At 40.3% G+C, this 14,126-nt stretch overlaps 1 protein-coding gene across 8 annotated transcripts; it reads right to left on the bottom strand.

Annotated features, from left to right (window-relative positions):
• Positions 1-1,952: 1,952 nt before the first annotated feature.
• arl13b (ADP-ribosylation factor-like 13b) lies at positions 1,953-11,902 on the bottom strand. 8 transcript variants are annotated; one of them, XM_084347214.1, is made up of 11 exons: positions 11,325-11,902; positions 7,945-8,015; positions 7,407-7,656; positions 6,624-6,729; positions 6,264-6,466; positions 5,802-5,916; positions 5,558-5,717; positions 4,920-5,045; positions 4,378-4,440; positions 3,830-3,920; positions 1,953-3,288 (listed from the first exon to the last, which is right to left on the bottom strand). In XM_084347214.1, the coding sequence occupies exons 1-11, from the start codon at positions 11,381-11,383 to the stop codon at positions 3,240-3,242; spliced, it is 1,293 nt and encodes a 430-aa protein (XP_084203340.1). In that variant the 5' UTR covers positions 11,384-11,902; the 3' UTR covers positions 1,953-3,239. The 8 variants fall into 8 exon arrangements, with proteins under 8 accessions (XP_084203340.1, XP_084203339.1, XP_084203343.1 ...); XM_084347213.1 differs by having other exon boundaries at positions 3,852-3,920; XM_084347217.1 differs by having other exon boundaries at positions 1,953-3,146; positions 3,852-3,920.
• Between the last annotated feature and the right edge of the window lie 2,224 nt (positions 11,903-14,126).

Raw genomic sequence — 14,126 nt, 5'->3', positions numbered from 1 at the left:
GGCTGGTTGCAAGTGACACGGCCTGTGGAAGCTGCTAACAGATGGATGTGGAAAAACACAACTATTTTTAGAAGAAAACAGATTGCAGAAGCCCATCTGCAATTTGCTGCATTTAAGAAAACGCTACCTTTAAAAATAATATCCCGGCAGACATTTCTCTGAATAAAGAAACGACGCGGGGAATGAGGTCAGCCCACTCTCATCAGCATTTTGTAAATGTGTAATTATTTTGTCAACAAGACGTTTTTTCTTCCATTTTGTGCGATCCATCACTTTCCCGGAGCTCCAGTCGTTTCATCGTACAATCTCATTCCACGCTGACAAACGTTTCGCCCCCGTGACTGTTATCAAAAGTATGATTTGAGTGCAGAACCGCTCACCCGAACCTGACACTGATTTGTCAAACAGACACACAAGTTGTTTTGCTCCCTCGCTTTGAATCATTTCTGCCGTTTGTTCTCTCTGATGAGCTCGTTCAAAACGTTGCCTCGGTTCAGTTCATCTGTCACCGTCGGTGATGAAAGCCCAGGTTATGCGGGTTTGATTGTTTTCGCACAATGTCAGCATAACGGCCCGGTAGCGGCGTTTCCTCTTCAAACTTATTCAAGAATATTTGCAGCTGATTATATCTATTGTGCCCTGTAGAGTTGTTTCAGCAGCCGGAGAGCAGCAAGAAGGTTAAAAAGATGCAAATTGTCAAGCCATCTCTTTTTCAAATTATCACATATTTTGAGCGGTTTTCCTGAGCAGTCGCTTGAGAAGGAATATATTAAGAACTCAGTTCATTAACAAATGCAAATATGAATGGATCTTCTCATCTATTCCCCTTTCAGGAAAGTCAATTTGTTGGCTAGTATCATGGAGTTCAAAATCCCTGTTTATGCCGTTTCATTGCTGATTATTTTTCTTATTTTGATTCTGACACTCTGTAGGAAGTCAGTCAATTAAAGGAAACCTATTTACTTTTCTGTGTGTTATGTTTGTTCTTCTGCATGTAAAAGATCTCGAGAATTAAAAAAGTAGCTCCTCTCTCCCACAGAAAACACTGCTCCTGAAACGCCTCGTCAGAAGTCCCGCCTTTAATTCTGTGACTTTGTGACATCATGCTACATCACCGCGTCACACATTTGCATTATTTATGCCTAGCGGCTAGTTTGACGTGTAAGAATTGATTAAGCACAGCTGCTCTGTTGTTGTTAGCGGTGCTGGCTCAGGCGTGTGTGAGCAGACCAATCAGAGGAGAGTGTTTGCCTTAAAGAGACAGGAGCTCAGACAGATGGGGAGTACAGAGCTGCAGTACTGGACAGTATGAGGAAACTGATCTGTTGTTTTCTAGTAGCAACCCAAAATTATGAACCTGAAAATGAGCATATGTGTCCTTTAAGATATTCTATGAAATGCTTCTGTATTTTTTTAGTATTAATGTATTCATATTTAAATTTGTGATTTATTAACAAACGTATTCCTACATTATTTTACCCACATTTATCTCCACAAACTTATGTTCCTGTCCTCCATATTTTTCCTTCGAAAGCTCACCAATATATCTCACACAGCTCTAGGGCAAACTGCAGTAACTACTAAAAATGAATCCAAGAAAAACTGTCTACAAAGTGCTCTAGTTTTGGTAGTGACTCCAATTTTTAAATCCTTTTTTTCCCCTCTTTCCTCTTAAAAGCCACATGTCAGTTACTTCACTTTTGGTAGGGCAGTGATCATCTTAGTCCTCACATTAGAAGATGTGACAATATTACAGCAACTGTGTACGACCCATTACCAAAAACACTGAATAAACATGAGCAGCGACTAACAGACACAGGTGTATGCCGAGCAGGTGCTGGGTGACGAACCAACTGATGTTCATGTCGAGCCAAAAATAAAACACAAGCATTTCCGATTCGGTGGCAGCTGCTCGTAATGTGGGAAGAGAAAAACAAACAAACAGGGGAGAATATATTGAAAACATCTTTTATTGTGCGGTTATAAAATTCAAACTGGGTAGAAAAAATATGTTTTCAAACATCTAGCTCATTAAGAAGTGAGTGTTGTACTATAGATTTGAATGTCGTACTTTTTAAAGTGATATTTCATGTGCTAACTTTTGCTACTCTCATGTGTTCTGACCCAAAACTGGCTGTTCCAGGTGTCGGTGTAGAGATACTTTCTCCTCCCTCATCGTCCTACTGCAAACTCTTCCAACACGGGAACTTAACTGGGGCAGCAGAGAAAGGAGTGTTCATAGTTGGAGTTTTTTTTTTTTTCCTGATTTGTGCTTTTTTGAGAGACAATTTTAGCTGTTTTCAAAGAGGAAACGGGTGCAGAAGACGGAGTGAGAAAAAAGCTGGAACAACCACCACCTCAGGGTCTGAGGCCGATTCCCGCCACGAGGGAAATATCACTTTAAAAACAGATACACAGTGTAAACAGCAGAATGCGTAAAAAATCTGTAGCCCTGTAGACAAATAAAGACAAATATACTTTTCTTCTTTTAACAATAAATAAAAAGATTCAGCAAATTACAAACAAATCCTTTTCTTTTCATGGCCGTAAAAACATTTACAGTATTTAAGTGAAATGTCGAGACGTTCATTAATTAAACCGACCAATTAACACTTGTGATGTAGTGTAACACTTTTTACAGTACAGCGTAGTGTAGCAAATGACACCCGACTGGGATGTGATTAATCCTCATTTTGGGAAGTGTTTACGACTTTAAAAAGGTCAAATTTAAAGCACTCAGCCGTGTGAAGCCACTTAGGACCTCGACTATCATATACATATATAAAATATGGTCTTTTTTTAATGGCGGCGTGTGTACAAATCCATTATTCAGTAACAGACAAACAGGTTAAAACGGACATATTTACATTCTTTGTCAATTAAAAGCGTTTCAGTCGTCTAACACTGATATTAACAATAAAAAATAAAGTTTCAGTTCAGCACAAAACGTGCGTTTGTTGAGAAGAACCCGACTTAAAATCAGTTCAGGCAGGTTCGAGCAACCACGCTGGAACTTGCTTCAGTTTGTGAATGCAACAGCTTCCGAGCAGGACTTCGTTTCCCATGCTGCTCCTGTGTTTTCCCGCAACCTCCCATTCGCCATCCGCAGCGTCTCCGTGTTCAGCTGTCTGTCTACACGCCGCTCGCTTGAGACAGAAAGCAAAAAAAGAGGGTGGGTGTGATTGGAGGAGCTCAATCGGTAAAAGGGTGGTTAAAAAATGACGTCGTGAGCGTCGCCGTTAGGCCGCGGCCTGTTCGCGAGAGGCGGGAGAGGCTTCTTGTAAAACTCTGTGGAAGGGGATGAAGAAAAAAAGAGGTCGACTACGTTAGCAAACTACATCCATCGACTCCTGGAAAATAAACACTGTCAATTAGAGCACGATTTATAAAGAACACGAGGTGGATGAATACACAGACAAGCCTTTGAGTCGATTAAAGATGGCTGGATCCACACACATTCAGACATATGCCTGGTGAGATGTAGGAGGAGAGAAAAAGACAGCGATGTGGGACGCTAATTAACAGTCAACACACATCTGAAGGCAGACAGAGTTCAGTGTTTCCTCTGCAACAGCACACTGACACATTAAGCACTACTGCTGTGAGACAAACAAACCTCAGGAAAACTAACGCTGTGCTGCTGTTTACAGTCGGCCGTTAGAAAAACGAAAGAAAAACACAAGCACATAGAAGAAACACTGATTCAGCGCCATGACAGTTAGTGCACACATGTTAGTGAGAAAGCGAGAAGCTGATTAGGACAAAAAAAAAAGGACGGAGTGCGTGAAATTAAATGGTGAGTGGTTAACAGGGACGGATGAAGACGAACCGGACTTCACAGGCAGCTTTACCAGAATGTCTCGAGTCCCCGAGTGGCTCTAGTTTTGGCAGCCGAGAAACTTTGGGTGTCGCCCATCCGACTAAAAGAAACAAAGAAACACTGGTAAGGAAAAAAGTCAGGAGTGAGAGGTTCCTTCTTCAAAAGGAAAAGTAGAATCTGGTTTATTTGTCTCTTTTATAAGTCATGATAAAGCAGTTCAACAACAACACACATTAATTGTCACGAAGGAACTGGGTCACAAAAAAGCTGTTTCACAACAAAAGCCTCCCGCTTGTTAATGGAGAGAAAAATGTTATTGTAAAGCAGCAGCAGGAAATGTTGGGTTTCCATTAGCATATATCTACCTATCTTGCAATATATGGACATGACTCCTGATCATTTTTGCTGATCAATATTGCGTGTTGGGTATACATAAGAATGTCACCAACAACTGAGCTCAGATTGTGTTTATTTTGTCGATTTTATTCTATGTAGCTTTCTTCACAGCGCCTAAGTCAAACAAACAGAAAAAAAAAATACACCAAGACACTTTTTACTTCTGTCCTCTTGTCTGCTCTCTTTGTGGGAGTTTCCCCAAGGGCGGGGCTGAGCCAGCTCCTCTGCACACACACAGAGTAAGCATGAGTGAAGATAACATAGCTCACAAGATTTACAGGTGTTTTTCTTGACATCTACATAATTCTCGCCGGAGAGGTTGGAAGAATGGATGGATTTGGTTTTGAGTCTGAACTCTACAACTCCGGTGTGGGAACATTTGAGGTTTCAGCCGAATGACAGAGAGCAAATTTTACATAAACCAGCCGGTATGTCCACTTAACGAAATGTGGCAGAACAACTTACTTAAAAGATGGATGGATATTTTTTTCACATTCCATTTCTAATGTCTGAATATTTTTAAAAATTAAAGTTCCTTGTTTTTTGAAAGTAAGGAACGTATTTACAATACTATGCCATATTATTATTATTGTATCAGTGGCATAAAATGGTCTTCAAATGACAGTAATTTCTGGGACAACTGAACATAAAAGTAGGAAGAACAGGAAAATGCGAGTGAAACGACACTTGTGCTCAGACTGACCTGGAGGAGGTGGAGGGGTGGGGCTCTCTGCTGGCCCGTCCTCTGTCCTCAGAGGGTCCACCCTGTGCTTCCTCTTCAGGTGCAGCTTCCTCGTCTTCTTTTTGTCTTGCTCGCCGCCTGTTGTGACTGAAATAAGCACACAGGCATTTTCTTAAATAAGCCTGCAGTCAGTGAGCAGAGAATCCAGATGTTCATTTCAAATTTGAACTGTTGCCCACTGCCATCTTTTCATCCCCTAATTTGCCACTTAATTATCTTCTTCATGTGTAATTATCTTTATCTATCAGATATTCGGTACTGAGCTTGGTGAAGGAAAAAGAGAAGAAATGTCAGATTCTTTTTCAATTTTGATATATCTCAAACAAATGTTTCTCGCAGTCTCCAGGCGTTTGTATAATCATTTGCTTTCAAAGTAAAAAACAGATTTAATAACTCGTTTCTTTTTATCTACAAGCTCTGACTTTTATCCCCATATGGTGCAGAGCCAAAGCACTAGCTGCAAGGAAAGGCTCTTTAAAAGGTGTTCTCACATCTACATAGATAATCATTTTTATGTAACTTTTAAATAAATATCTGGCAGAAAGAACATTTCGTCATGTGGCGCTTGAAATCACAGCTAGACATGTTCAATCACTCACCTGAGCTGCCATTTTCCGACGTTTGTCTCGTGTCGTCTGGCTCTTCGTCGTTGTCCTCCTCATACTCCTCTTCTTCGTGATCAGCGTCCGTCTTCGGGCTGTTGTTCCGGGCCTCCTGCAGCTCTCTTTGCCGCCTCCTCTCCTTCTCTTTGTCCTCGTTCTGAAAGCCAAAGTCTTTCATGAGCTCTACAGTTTGTATCAAAACTTCCGCTCTACATTAGAAGTCTCAAACAATCTCGCAGACCTCAGAGATCACGTTGCTGATTGGCTGGAAGGGGCTGGGCATGTTGTCGTCGTCGGCCCCGTCTTCCTGGATCTGCCTGCCCTCGCGTTCGGCTTCTTCCCGCTCCTGCCGTTCTCTGTGGACAGAGCGAGACGTTAACCTTTAAGCGTGACGACACAGTTAAGGAAATTTAATTATGCCGTTTGTTTTGTCAGTTTTTTCCCCTCTTTTAATAAATCTCTTTTTACTGCATGAGAGCCAAGTAAATTTATTTTTTTCGATCTATGTGCTGGCACGGAGACGGCACGCGTCGCCATCTTTGGCATTTTGACATTTACACTCGTCTCTTGCTTCATTTACCATTCAGCTCCGACCGTCCTCTCTCTCCTTTATCTGTCCCAACACACATTTATTTCCTCATCCGTCTTGACATTTCTTTATTCCATTATTGAAACTTGATCTAATTTGTTAATTTGCCCTCACCTCTCCTCTCGTATCCGCCGCACTCTCTCCGCCCTCTCCTTCTTGTCCTGCTCCTCCTGAGCACGCTGCTCGGCCGTGTCCTTCTGCACGCGCTCGGTGATGGCCTCGTAGTCTTTGGCGATGTTGTTGAGGAGCCACTTCAAGCCCTTCTTGATGGACTTGTCGACCTTTTTGCCGTAGCCCAGGACGGCAGAGCACGGCTCCTGGGGTAGAAACGTACGTTGAGAAACGAGATTGAAGGACACAAACTTTTTTTGGGCGAGATACTTTGGATGAAAGCAGCTATCTTGGTATCTTTGGTAACCAAAGGCCCTTCATGTCATTCGAATGCCATTCAACAGCAGGTGCACAAACACTCACGATCTGACAAAGACACTTGTTCTCGTTGACGAGCTTCTCTAAGGACAGGTTCTCAATGATGTCTGCTTCAGCCAGCGCTCCTTCCTGGTCCTGTTTGTTAGCAAGCCTGAAAGCAGAGAGGGATAAAAGCATTGAAAAACTCCAATTCCTCTCCTCTGAAAAGACCAGAATAGCTCCAGGGACAACCATCTGAAAGGAAAAGCAAAGTATTTGCAAGTTTCAGGAGGTTCGCATGGTGCATAGTTACAGTAGTTGGAAATCGTATGGAAATCTTATGAAAATGCTTCCCTGCCCTGATTGTGGATCGTTGATTAGAAGACTCTGCATACCTGGAAAAATACAATAAAGTCTCCGTGCCTCAACCTGCTTTGCGTCCTGATTACTGATTAAAGCAGACGCCTGCTGGAATCAAACTGCAGTGCACGTATTCATCAACAAATTGAACCAAGGACTTTTTTAGGCCGGCTAATTTCTCTGTTATCTTCTTTCAAACCTCTGTGCTTTCACAAGTTTGAAGCTTTAAAATTGATTTCAGCTTGCAACCAAAAAACCGCTCATAAGTAGAAGCCATGTTCACACGGCGGCCACCTTCCTCTCAGGACGGGAGGCTGAAATGTCAGACTGCTGTGTTCAAGGTTACAAGTCATGTAACGTAGGGACTCTGACAAATACTTAGACCAACAACAAACCCACTGAAGTGTCAAATGTGTAGAATGAAACCTGTAAGTTTGGAAACGCTGATTTTTTTTTGGCCTTTGTCGAGCATTATTCTCCTCCACTCACACTAGCACTGGCTTCCCTGCGATGCGAGGGTGCTGCAGGACCTCGGCCATGGTCTCCCTCGTCTCCTGGATCCTCTGGACGTCGCTGGAGTCCACCACGAACACCACGCCGTGCGACTCCGAGTAGTAGTTCTTCCAGATGCCCCGGATCCTCTTCCCGCCGCCCAGGTCGAAGATGGTCACCTCGAACTTGCCCTGCTTCAGGTCGACCTTGGAGAAGCCCACCGTGGGCGCCACGTCCTGCGGATTGTCTGCAAAGAAACAAAACGAGCAAAGAAACCGTGTCAGCAAAGACCCCGCTGTGTTGTTGTTTTTTTAAAATGTGTCAGCAGTGATAAAATATAAATGAAGCAGGCAGTTTGATGTAAAATATACATGATAATAAATAGTAAACAAGAGTAAATGAGGCACTTTATTCAGAGACGGAAAACACGGTTTGCAAACTCAACCTTTCTATTATTCACAAAGATCGTTATAAAACAAGAAAAATGTGCAAAACTAAATATACATTATTAACATTCATAACAAACAGCTCTAACCTCCTTGGATTCCTCGCACTGTGGCTGTCTTCCCTGCATTATCCAGTCCCACCATAACCAGAGTCACTTTCCTGTTGGGTAAGAGGAGGAAACAATGAATACACGCGGACAAAGACACCATCCGATGCCCTGCATACCAAATGTGCAGTGCCCGAGCGACATTAGCTGGCATTATCTCTCATGACGCATTTGGGGGCACAGATAAGCCAATTAATAATCTGAATGACCAACGCAATCAGAAATCTGCGCACAGTGGACCGGGTGAGTCAGCAGCAGTGACGTGGGTCGGCTAACACGAATAAAACGAGACACAGGGACAGTGGATTAGCTCATGAGATGGTTATTGTCATAATTAAGGCTAATTGATGACTTTTCTGTCTTCTGTTCACTGTTTACATGTTTCAGTGCTTTTAAACTGTAACAAAACGGCACGCTAGGGATGCTAATTTTAAGCCCTCTGTTAATGATAATCAGCCGCCTTAACGATCAATTATCAGTTAATCATTAATAATATATTATGTTGGACGTTTCTTGAAGTAAAAGAAGAGATAAAGTGAATATCAAGCTACTTACATGACGCAAAATAATAACTTGATTTTAATTCAAGAGCCCTCGTCTGTCGCTATGCCACTAAATGAGTTCAATGTAATAATATCAGTTTGTATAGTATGTCTTTTTTTTTTTTTTTAAATATATTTTTTATTACAAGTTACTTGTATTTGAATAAACATCGTTTTATTTTGATTCATTTGATAAGCAAGTATTTGTCATTTCTACCAAGACACAGAGACAGAGTTTTTTTTCTCCTCTGATTGTTAATTTACGGTTAATACATGTTTAATCAGCTAAATTCTTAACAGTGATTAATTAATTAATGATGACTCATTTACATCCCTCCTGCATAGTGGTGTTGGTATTAGTCAATATGCATGTTTAACAGTGGGTATCCACGAGGCAAACAAAAGAAAAGCAGCAAATGTTCACATTTAAGAAGCTGGAACCAGCAAACATTTCACATTTTTGCTTGAAAAATGATTAAAAATTATTAACTGATTATCAAAGTAGGAGCTCTACTACGCTGCAATCCTGCTGATCTTAAGTTTGACATGATGGCTTCAGGCATTCAAACATTGTCTAGCAAGAAAAGGATCAAAACACAAAATATAAAACAGCATTACATCCAAACTGAATCCAAAGGGCTAAACGGTAAACATAAACACAGCCCGCCTCTGTCTCCTGGATGCATACTTAACTTTGACACTTGCGCCGAAATGACATCAACCTCACTATCCATCTAACCGTCCGCTCGAGCCAACCGGCCTTCATCCCCCGGTGATGCAAAGCTCGAGGAAGGTGAGACATCGTCTCCGGCCCCCGGTACACTATCCCATAGCCCTTTGTGCTGCTCACTGCCATAAACCCTCTCACAACAACGACACATCAAAAAGGAAGAGGCCCACTGAACAGACCTGGCTGCAGGATTAGGTGAGGATTTCTGACTAAGTCCGAAGGATCAGGTGCCTCACGGTTACCACGTGGCTCAAGCTATGACTCACGGTTACATTTTGCTGCTCCTGCTGCTTCACCGCAGATTCAGTCATATACAGCTGTCCGTTGGTCTGTTACTCTATTAGTTGATCAAAAATAACAGTCATATTATTTGGTGACTATTATGAGTATCGATTCATAGTTTGAGTCATTTTTCGAGCAGAAATGTCAAACATTTCCTTGTTTCAGCTTCTTAATTGCTGCTTTTTTGTCATTTATGTTAGTAAATGAAGAGTCTTTGGGTTTTGGACTCTTAGTTGGACAAAAGAAGCAATCTGAAGACGTCACTTTGGGAATTGTTGTGAGCATTTTTCAAGTTTACAGACATGATATCCAGACTAACTTTTCATAATGGTTGCACTGGTGCGCCTAACTCTTTCATTTAGGAGCACCAGCACAGAATTTGGGTCTACCTGGTTGTACATTCTGAACACATTATGTAAATGATTGTAAACAGGAATAAAAGCGCAAATGCACGCGTTTCTTCTTCTCTTCATTTAAATCCCAGCACACGACACAAGAAATTGCGATAACTTCAGTCGTTTAAACTAAATTTGAGGCACACTGGTGCGACCAATGAAAATGTTTGGTCCCAAGTGGCAGATTTTTGGGGCGCATGTGCGACCAAAATAGTTGCACTCTGGAGCCCTGATGAAAATCAGAATGAAAATCAGCAGATTAATTGATAATGAAAGAAATTGTTAGTTGCAAGACAAGCTGCACAGGGAACAATATACTAGAAATAAGTTACTTAAATACCAAACTGCAACATAAAATACTTAAAATATGGAAATGTATAATTAAATACACAGTGTGCAATGTGAAAAGGTTCTACCTGTAATATCTAAAATTACATATATTTATATAAAAAAGAACATTTAAATAATATGTAGAAGGCAAACTATGCAGCATTTTAAAGGCCTATAATCAGAATCAGAATCAGCTTTATTGGTCAAGTATGTGTACACAAACAAGGAATATGACTCGTTTAAGACTGCTCTCAATGAACAGGGAATAGTTGAAACTACTCTTGAAACTACCAACTTTTAGATGCACTTTAAAGACATGTTTTAAAGGATAATTGATTTACATTAAAAGACAGAAAAGCAGAAACACGACTGCCCAACTACAACTAAAGGGGCCTATTTTAAAAGTCGATGGACACCAGTTAATGACTATTTTGGCTGGGATTCTTGTACCTTAACTTCTATTTTTATCTACTTGTAATTTGTTTGATTTCATGTTTTTCCGCACAGTCTTTGCAGGTATAAATGAGGTGACTGTATGTGTGCTCTACCCATATATGACATATGGTATTTCATCTATATGACAAGTGAAGCCCAATCTCAAGGTGATTTTCCTTTATTTTCTTTTACGATGTAAATTACCTGCTAATCTAAAAAAAAAAAGCATCAAATCCTCATAGAAGAAGTTGTTTTTCTTGAGTGACAGATGACTAAATCAGAAACTAATCTGACAATCAAAATCGTTTATCTTTCTGTCAATCAACTTAATGATTAAGCAGCTAATCGTTTTAGCTCTAATGATATTTGTAATAAGCCACGGTGTTTCACCATCTAATTAGCACATCAGTCACTTGATGATAATTAAACACAGGCAGAATTTGATACAAAAAGGGATCTTGGAGATTAAAAGACTAGATTAATTTGGACAAAATCCACTGAACTTAGATCAGCCTGATCTGTCAGTGTACAAACTTGGTGTACATCAGATGTCAAGCCAGTCTTCCAAACTACTGAAACAACCTGATTTGAGCTCATTAACACATGAAGATGGAGGATTTTTTTGCTTAATGATATCATCTAACTTACCTTGCGGGCTCTTGCCAGCGTTTCAGCCAGTTGCAGCAATTCGCCATCAGGCTAAACATCGCAGTCCGAGTCCAGATGACTGCGATCAAGTGGTCATCTAGCCAGGAGCCTCACGCCACCATCAGACCCTGTTCACACAACTAACGAGACTCTTCACCTAAATAAGCTACATAGCGAGCTAACTCATGACGGCATCGATGTTGTCAGCGTTTAAAACGGTCCGCGTTACCAGCGCTGTTATCACGTGTCACCATTAAACGTTTCTCTTCATGACACCGATGTACAGAAACACAAAATCCCGTTATGTCCCGTTATCTAATATAATTGGCTAAAGCTAACGCAGCTAGCGAAAACGACCACTTGTTAACTCGCTTAGTTGGAGTCTCGGCACACGAGTGAGTTTGTGACCACGCTAATGAAAGCCGTCCTCACCCGTCAACTAACACTGTGTTTTAAATGGAGCCGAATACATCCACGGTGTGTTTTTTACTCACGACACATGAAGCTACTTAGCGTTAGCTGATTTGTAGCAGCCTGCTTTGTTTACGCCGTCTTTTCTGCTGCTAGGCTGCGGACGTGCTTACGTCACCTGACGTGCTCGACAAATCAGCGTCGTCCATTCCTCTGAGAGCGCCTCCTGTGGACAATTGAATGTACTACAGCTGTGATTAAAACTGTAATTTGGGATTAATGCAACCAAATGTACTAATAATGGATTAATTCAGTATAAATGACACTTTGCAGTGTATGCAGTGTATTGGGTTATAATATTACTTTATAAAAGTGAAAGTCACCTATAAAAATAGGCCTAGTACTTGAGTAAAAGTCTTAAAAGTGTAATATGTACTCTTTTTTATTCCTAAACAAACTAAATAAACAAACTGACCTTAAAGGACAACACAATTTGATACTGTTTTACTTTGTTTATAGTTGGCGGACCCTGCCACCTGTCAAGCTTCGAACATTGTACATCTGATATTCAGCATTTTTCCTATCGTTGGAAACATGTGCTACGATGGCTCTGATGCAGCATGTAATCTGCAAAGTAACTAGTAACTAAAGTTTCCAAATAAAGGTTTTGTAGTAAAAAGTAGGCTACTAAATATTTTTCTCCAAAATGTAATTTTGTGGAAGTATAAAGTAGTAGAAAATGTAAATAATCAAGTAAAGTACAATTACCTCAAAGTTGTATTTAAATACATCACTTGAGTAAATGTACTTAGTGACATTACATCACTGTTCCCATACACTGCCGTCTAGTTTTAATATTTCCTAAATTCTACTGTACCATTATTGTCCCTAAAGGGAAAAATATAAAACAAAAACATACTAAAACAGATACATACTTACATTTTTTTTTAAATTATAAAACATATATTTAGAAATGTAAAACAAAGGTACAATCATCCATGTAAGCTCGTATCAAATAACACACCTCTATGTGCTTGGATGAGAGAGGAACAGAGGGGTAAAGAGGTGCTTTGTAGCGTTCATATTTCCTTTTCAGCTCCAGCTTGTGTGTTCAGAAACATAAAAACAAAAAACGCACTGGAGTAAACTATCATCCAATTTTATTATAAGGGACTGGAAACAGAAAAAAGACCCAAAGTCTCTCACATCGGGTTGTTATCTGATGCTTAACATCCTCAAAAAGGATGGAAAAAAGAGAAACAATGGAAAAGCGAGTGTTTAAAAATAAAATATGGGCAAAAGAAAACCCTTATTGTAAATGCACATCCCTCTAAGTGTCTTAAAATTAGATAAAATAATGGTTAAGCATGCCAGACTTTCATAATGTATCACTTTACTCCCTCCATTATTGTTTAAATTTCATTTCAAACTACTTTCCTTCATTGGATTTGAGATATTGCTGTACATGTAGCTGTTTGCTGGCTCAGTCAACCAGTGAAACTAATCTTTTCTTATTGCTTTACCAGAGTCGGTGATCCTCCTTCCATCCACCAAAGTCAGATTATATTAAATATTTGTTGCTGTGTAGTTGTTGTTTTTTCCCCATTAGACTGAATGTCAAGTGTCTGTTAAGCCAAAGATGGATGAACTTTAATTCCTGGGCAGAGTTATCGTCCCAGCTGACCTGAAGAAGCGCTCACAGGTGAGTTTGCCGTCAGAGGATGAAGAATGTGTGTGTTTAACAGAGTCGGTCAGAGGAGACGTTTCCTCCTCTCCAGACGACTCCAACTTGATTTTTATGAGATCATGACGCCACAGTAATAATCTTTATTTGTTTACTGGGATCCAGTGTGGTAATTGAACCTGGTTGTGTGGACAGTAATGAGGCTGTTGTCCTTTTGGCTCCAATTTGCCAAAACATTAAAGAGGTGCTGAACTGGCGGATGACGTCTGAAGCCTTCACTGTAATTCTCTTTAATGTTTGCCTCTGGTATGACTGATTATTGTTGCACAGCCTTGTTAGATTTGTTACGTTAAGTGGTTTTTAATGGAGCCGGGGCTGCAGATCTCCCTTTTATTATAGATGATTAATTATTGAATATTTGTTTGTTTTCTTCCCTCACCATGCCTAACTAATCAACAGTGGAATTACTTATTTGGAATTTGGGATTACGCCAGTGATTACTTTATTACTTTTTGAATTAATAATATTATTTGGTCGTTATTTTCTCGGGCCGGTGAACACTCTGGGCAGAACTCTTAATTTCCTAACTAGTTTGTTAAATGAGTGTTTTTTTGTGTGTGTTGTTTACTAGCGAGTCTCTTCAGCGTTTAATTAGTTCACTTTAAATGTCCTTCACACTTAATTGCTTTGCTTTAGAGCCATCTCTT

This window comes from Pagrus pagrus (assembly GCF_965226575.1).
Source record: "Pagrus pagrus genome assembly, chromosome: 24".
In the NCBI taxonomy this organism is placed as follows: Eukaryota; Metazoa; Chordata; class Actinopteri; order Spariformes; family Sparidae; genus Pagrus; species Pagrus pagrus.
Note: the sequence above shows the minus strand (reverse complement) of the source record. Positions and strands in the feature narration are given on the sequence as shown.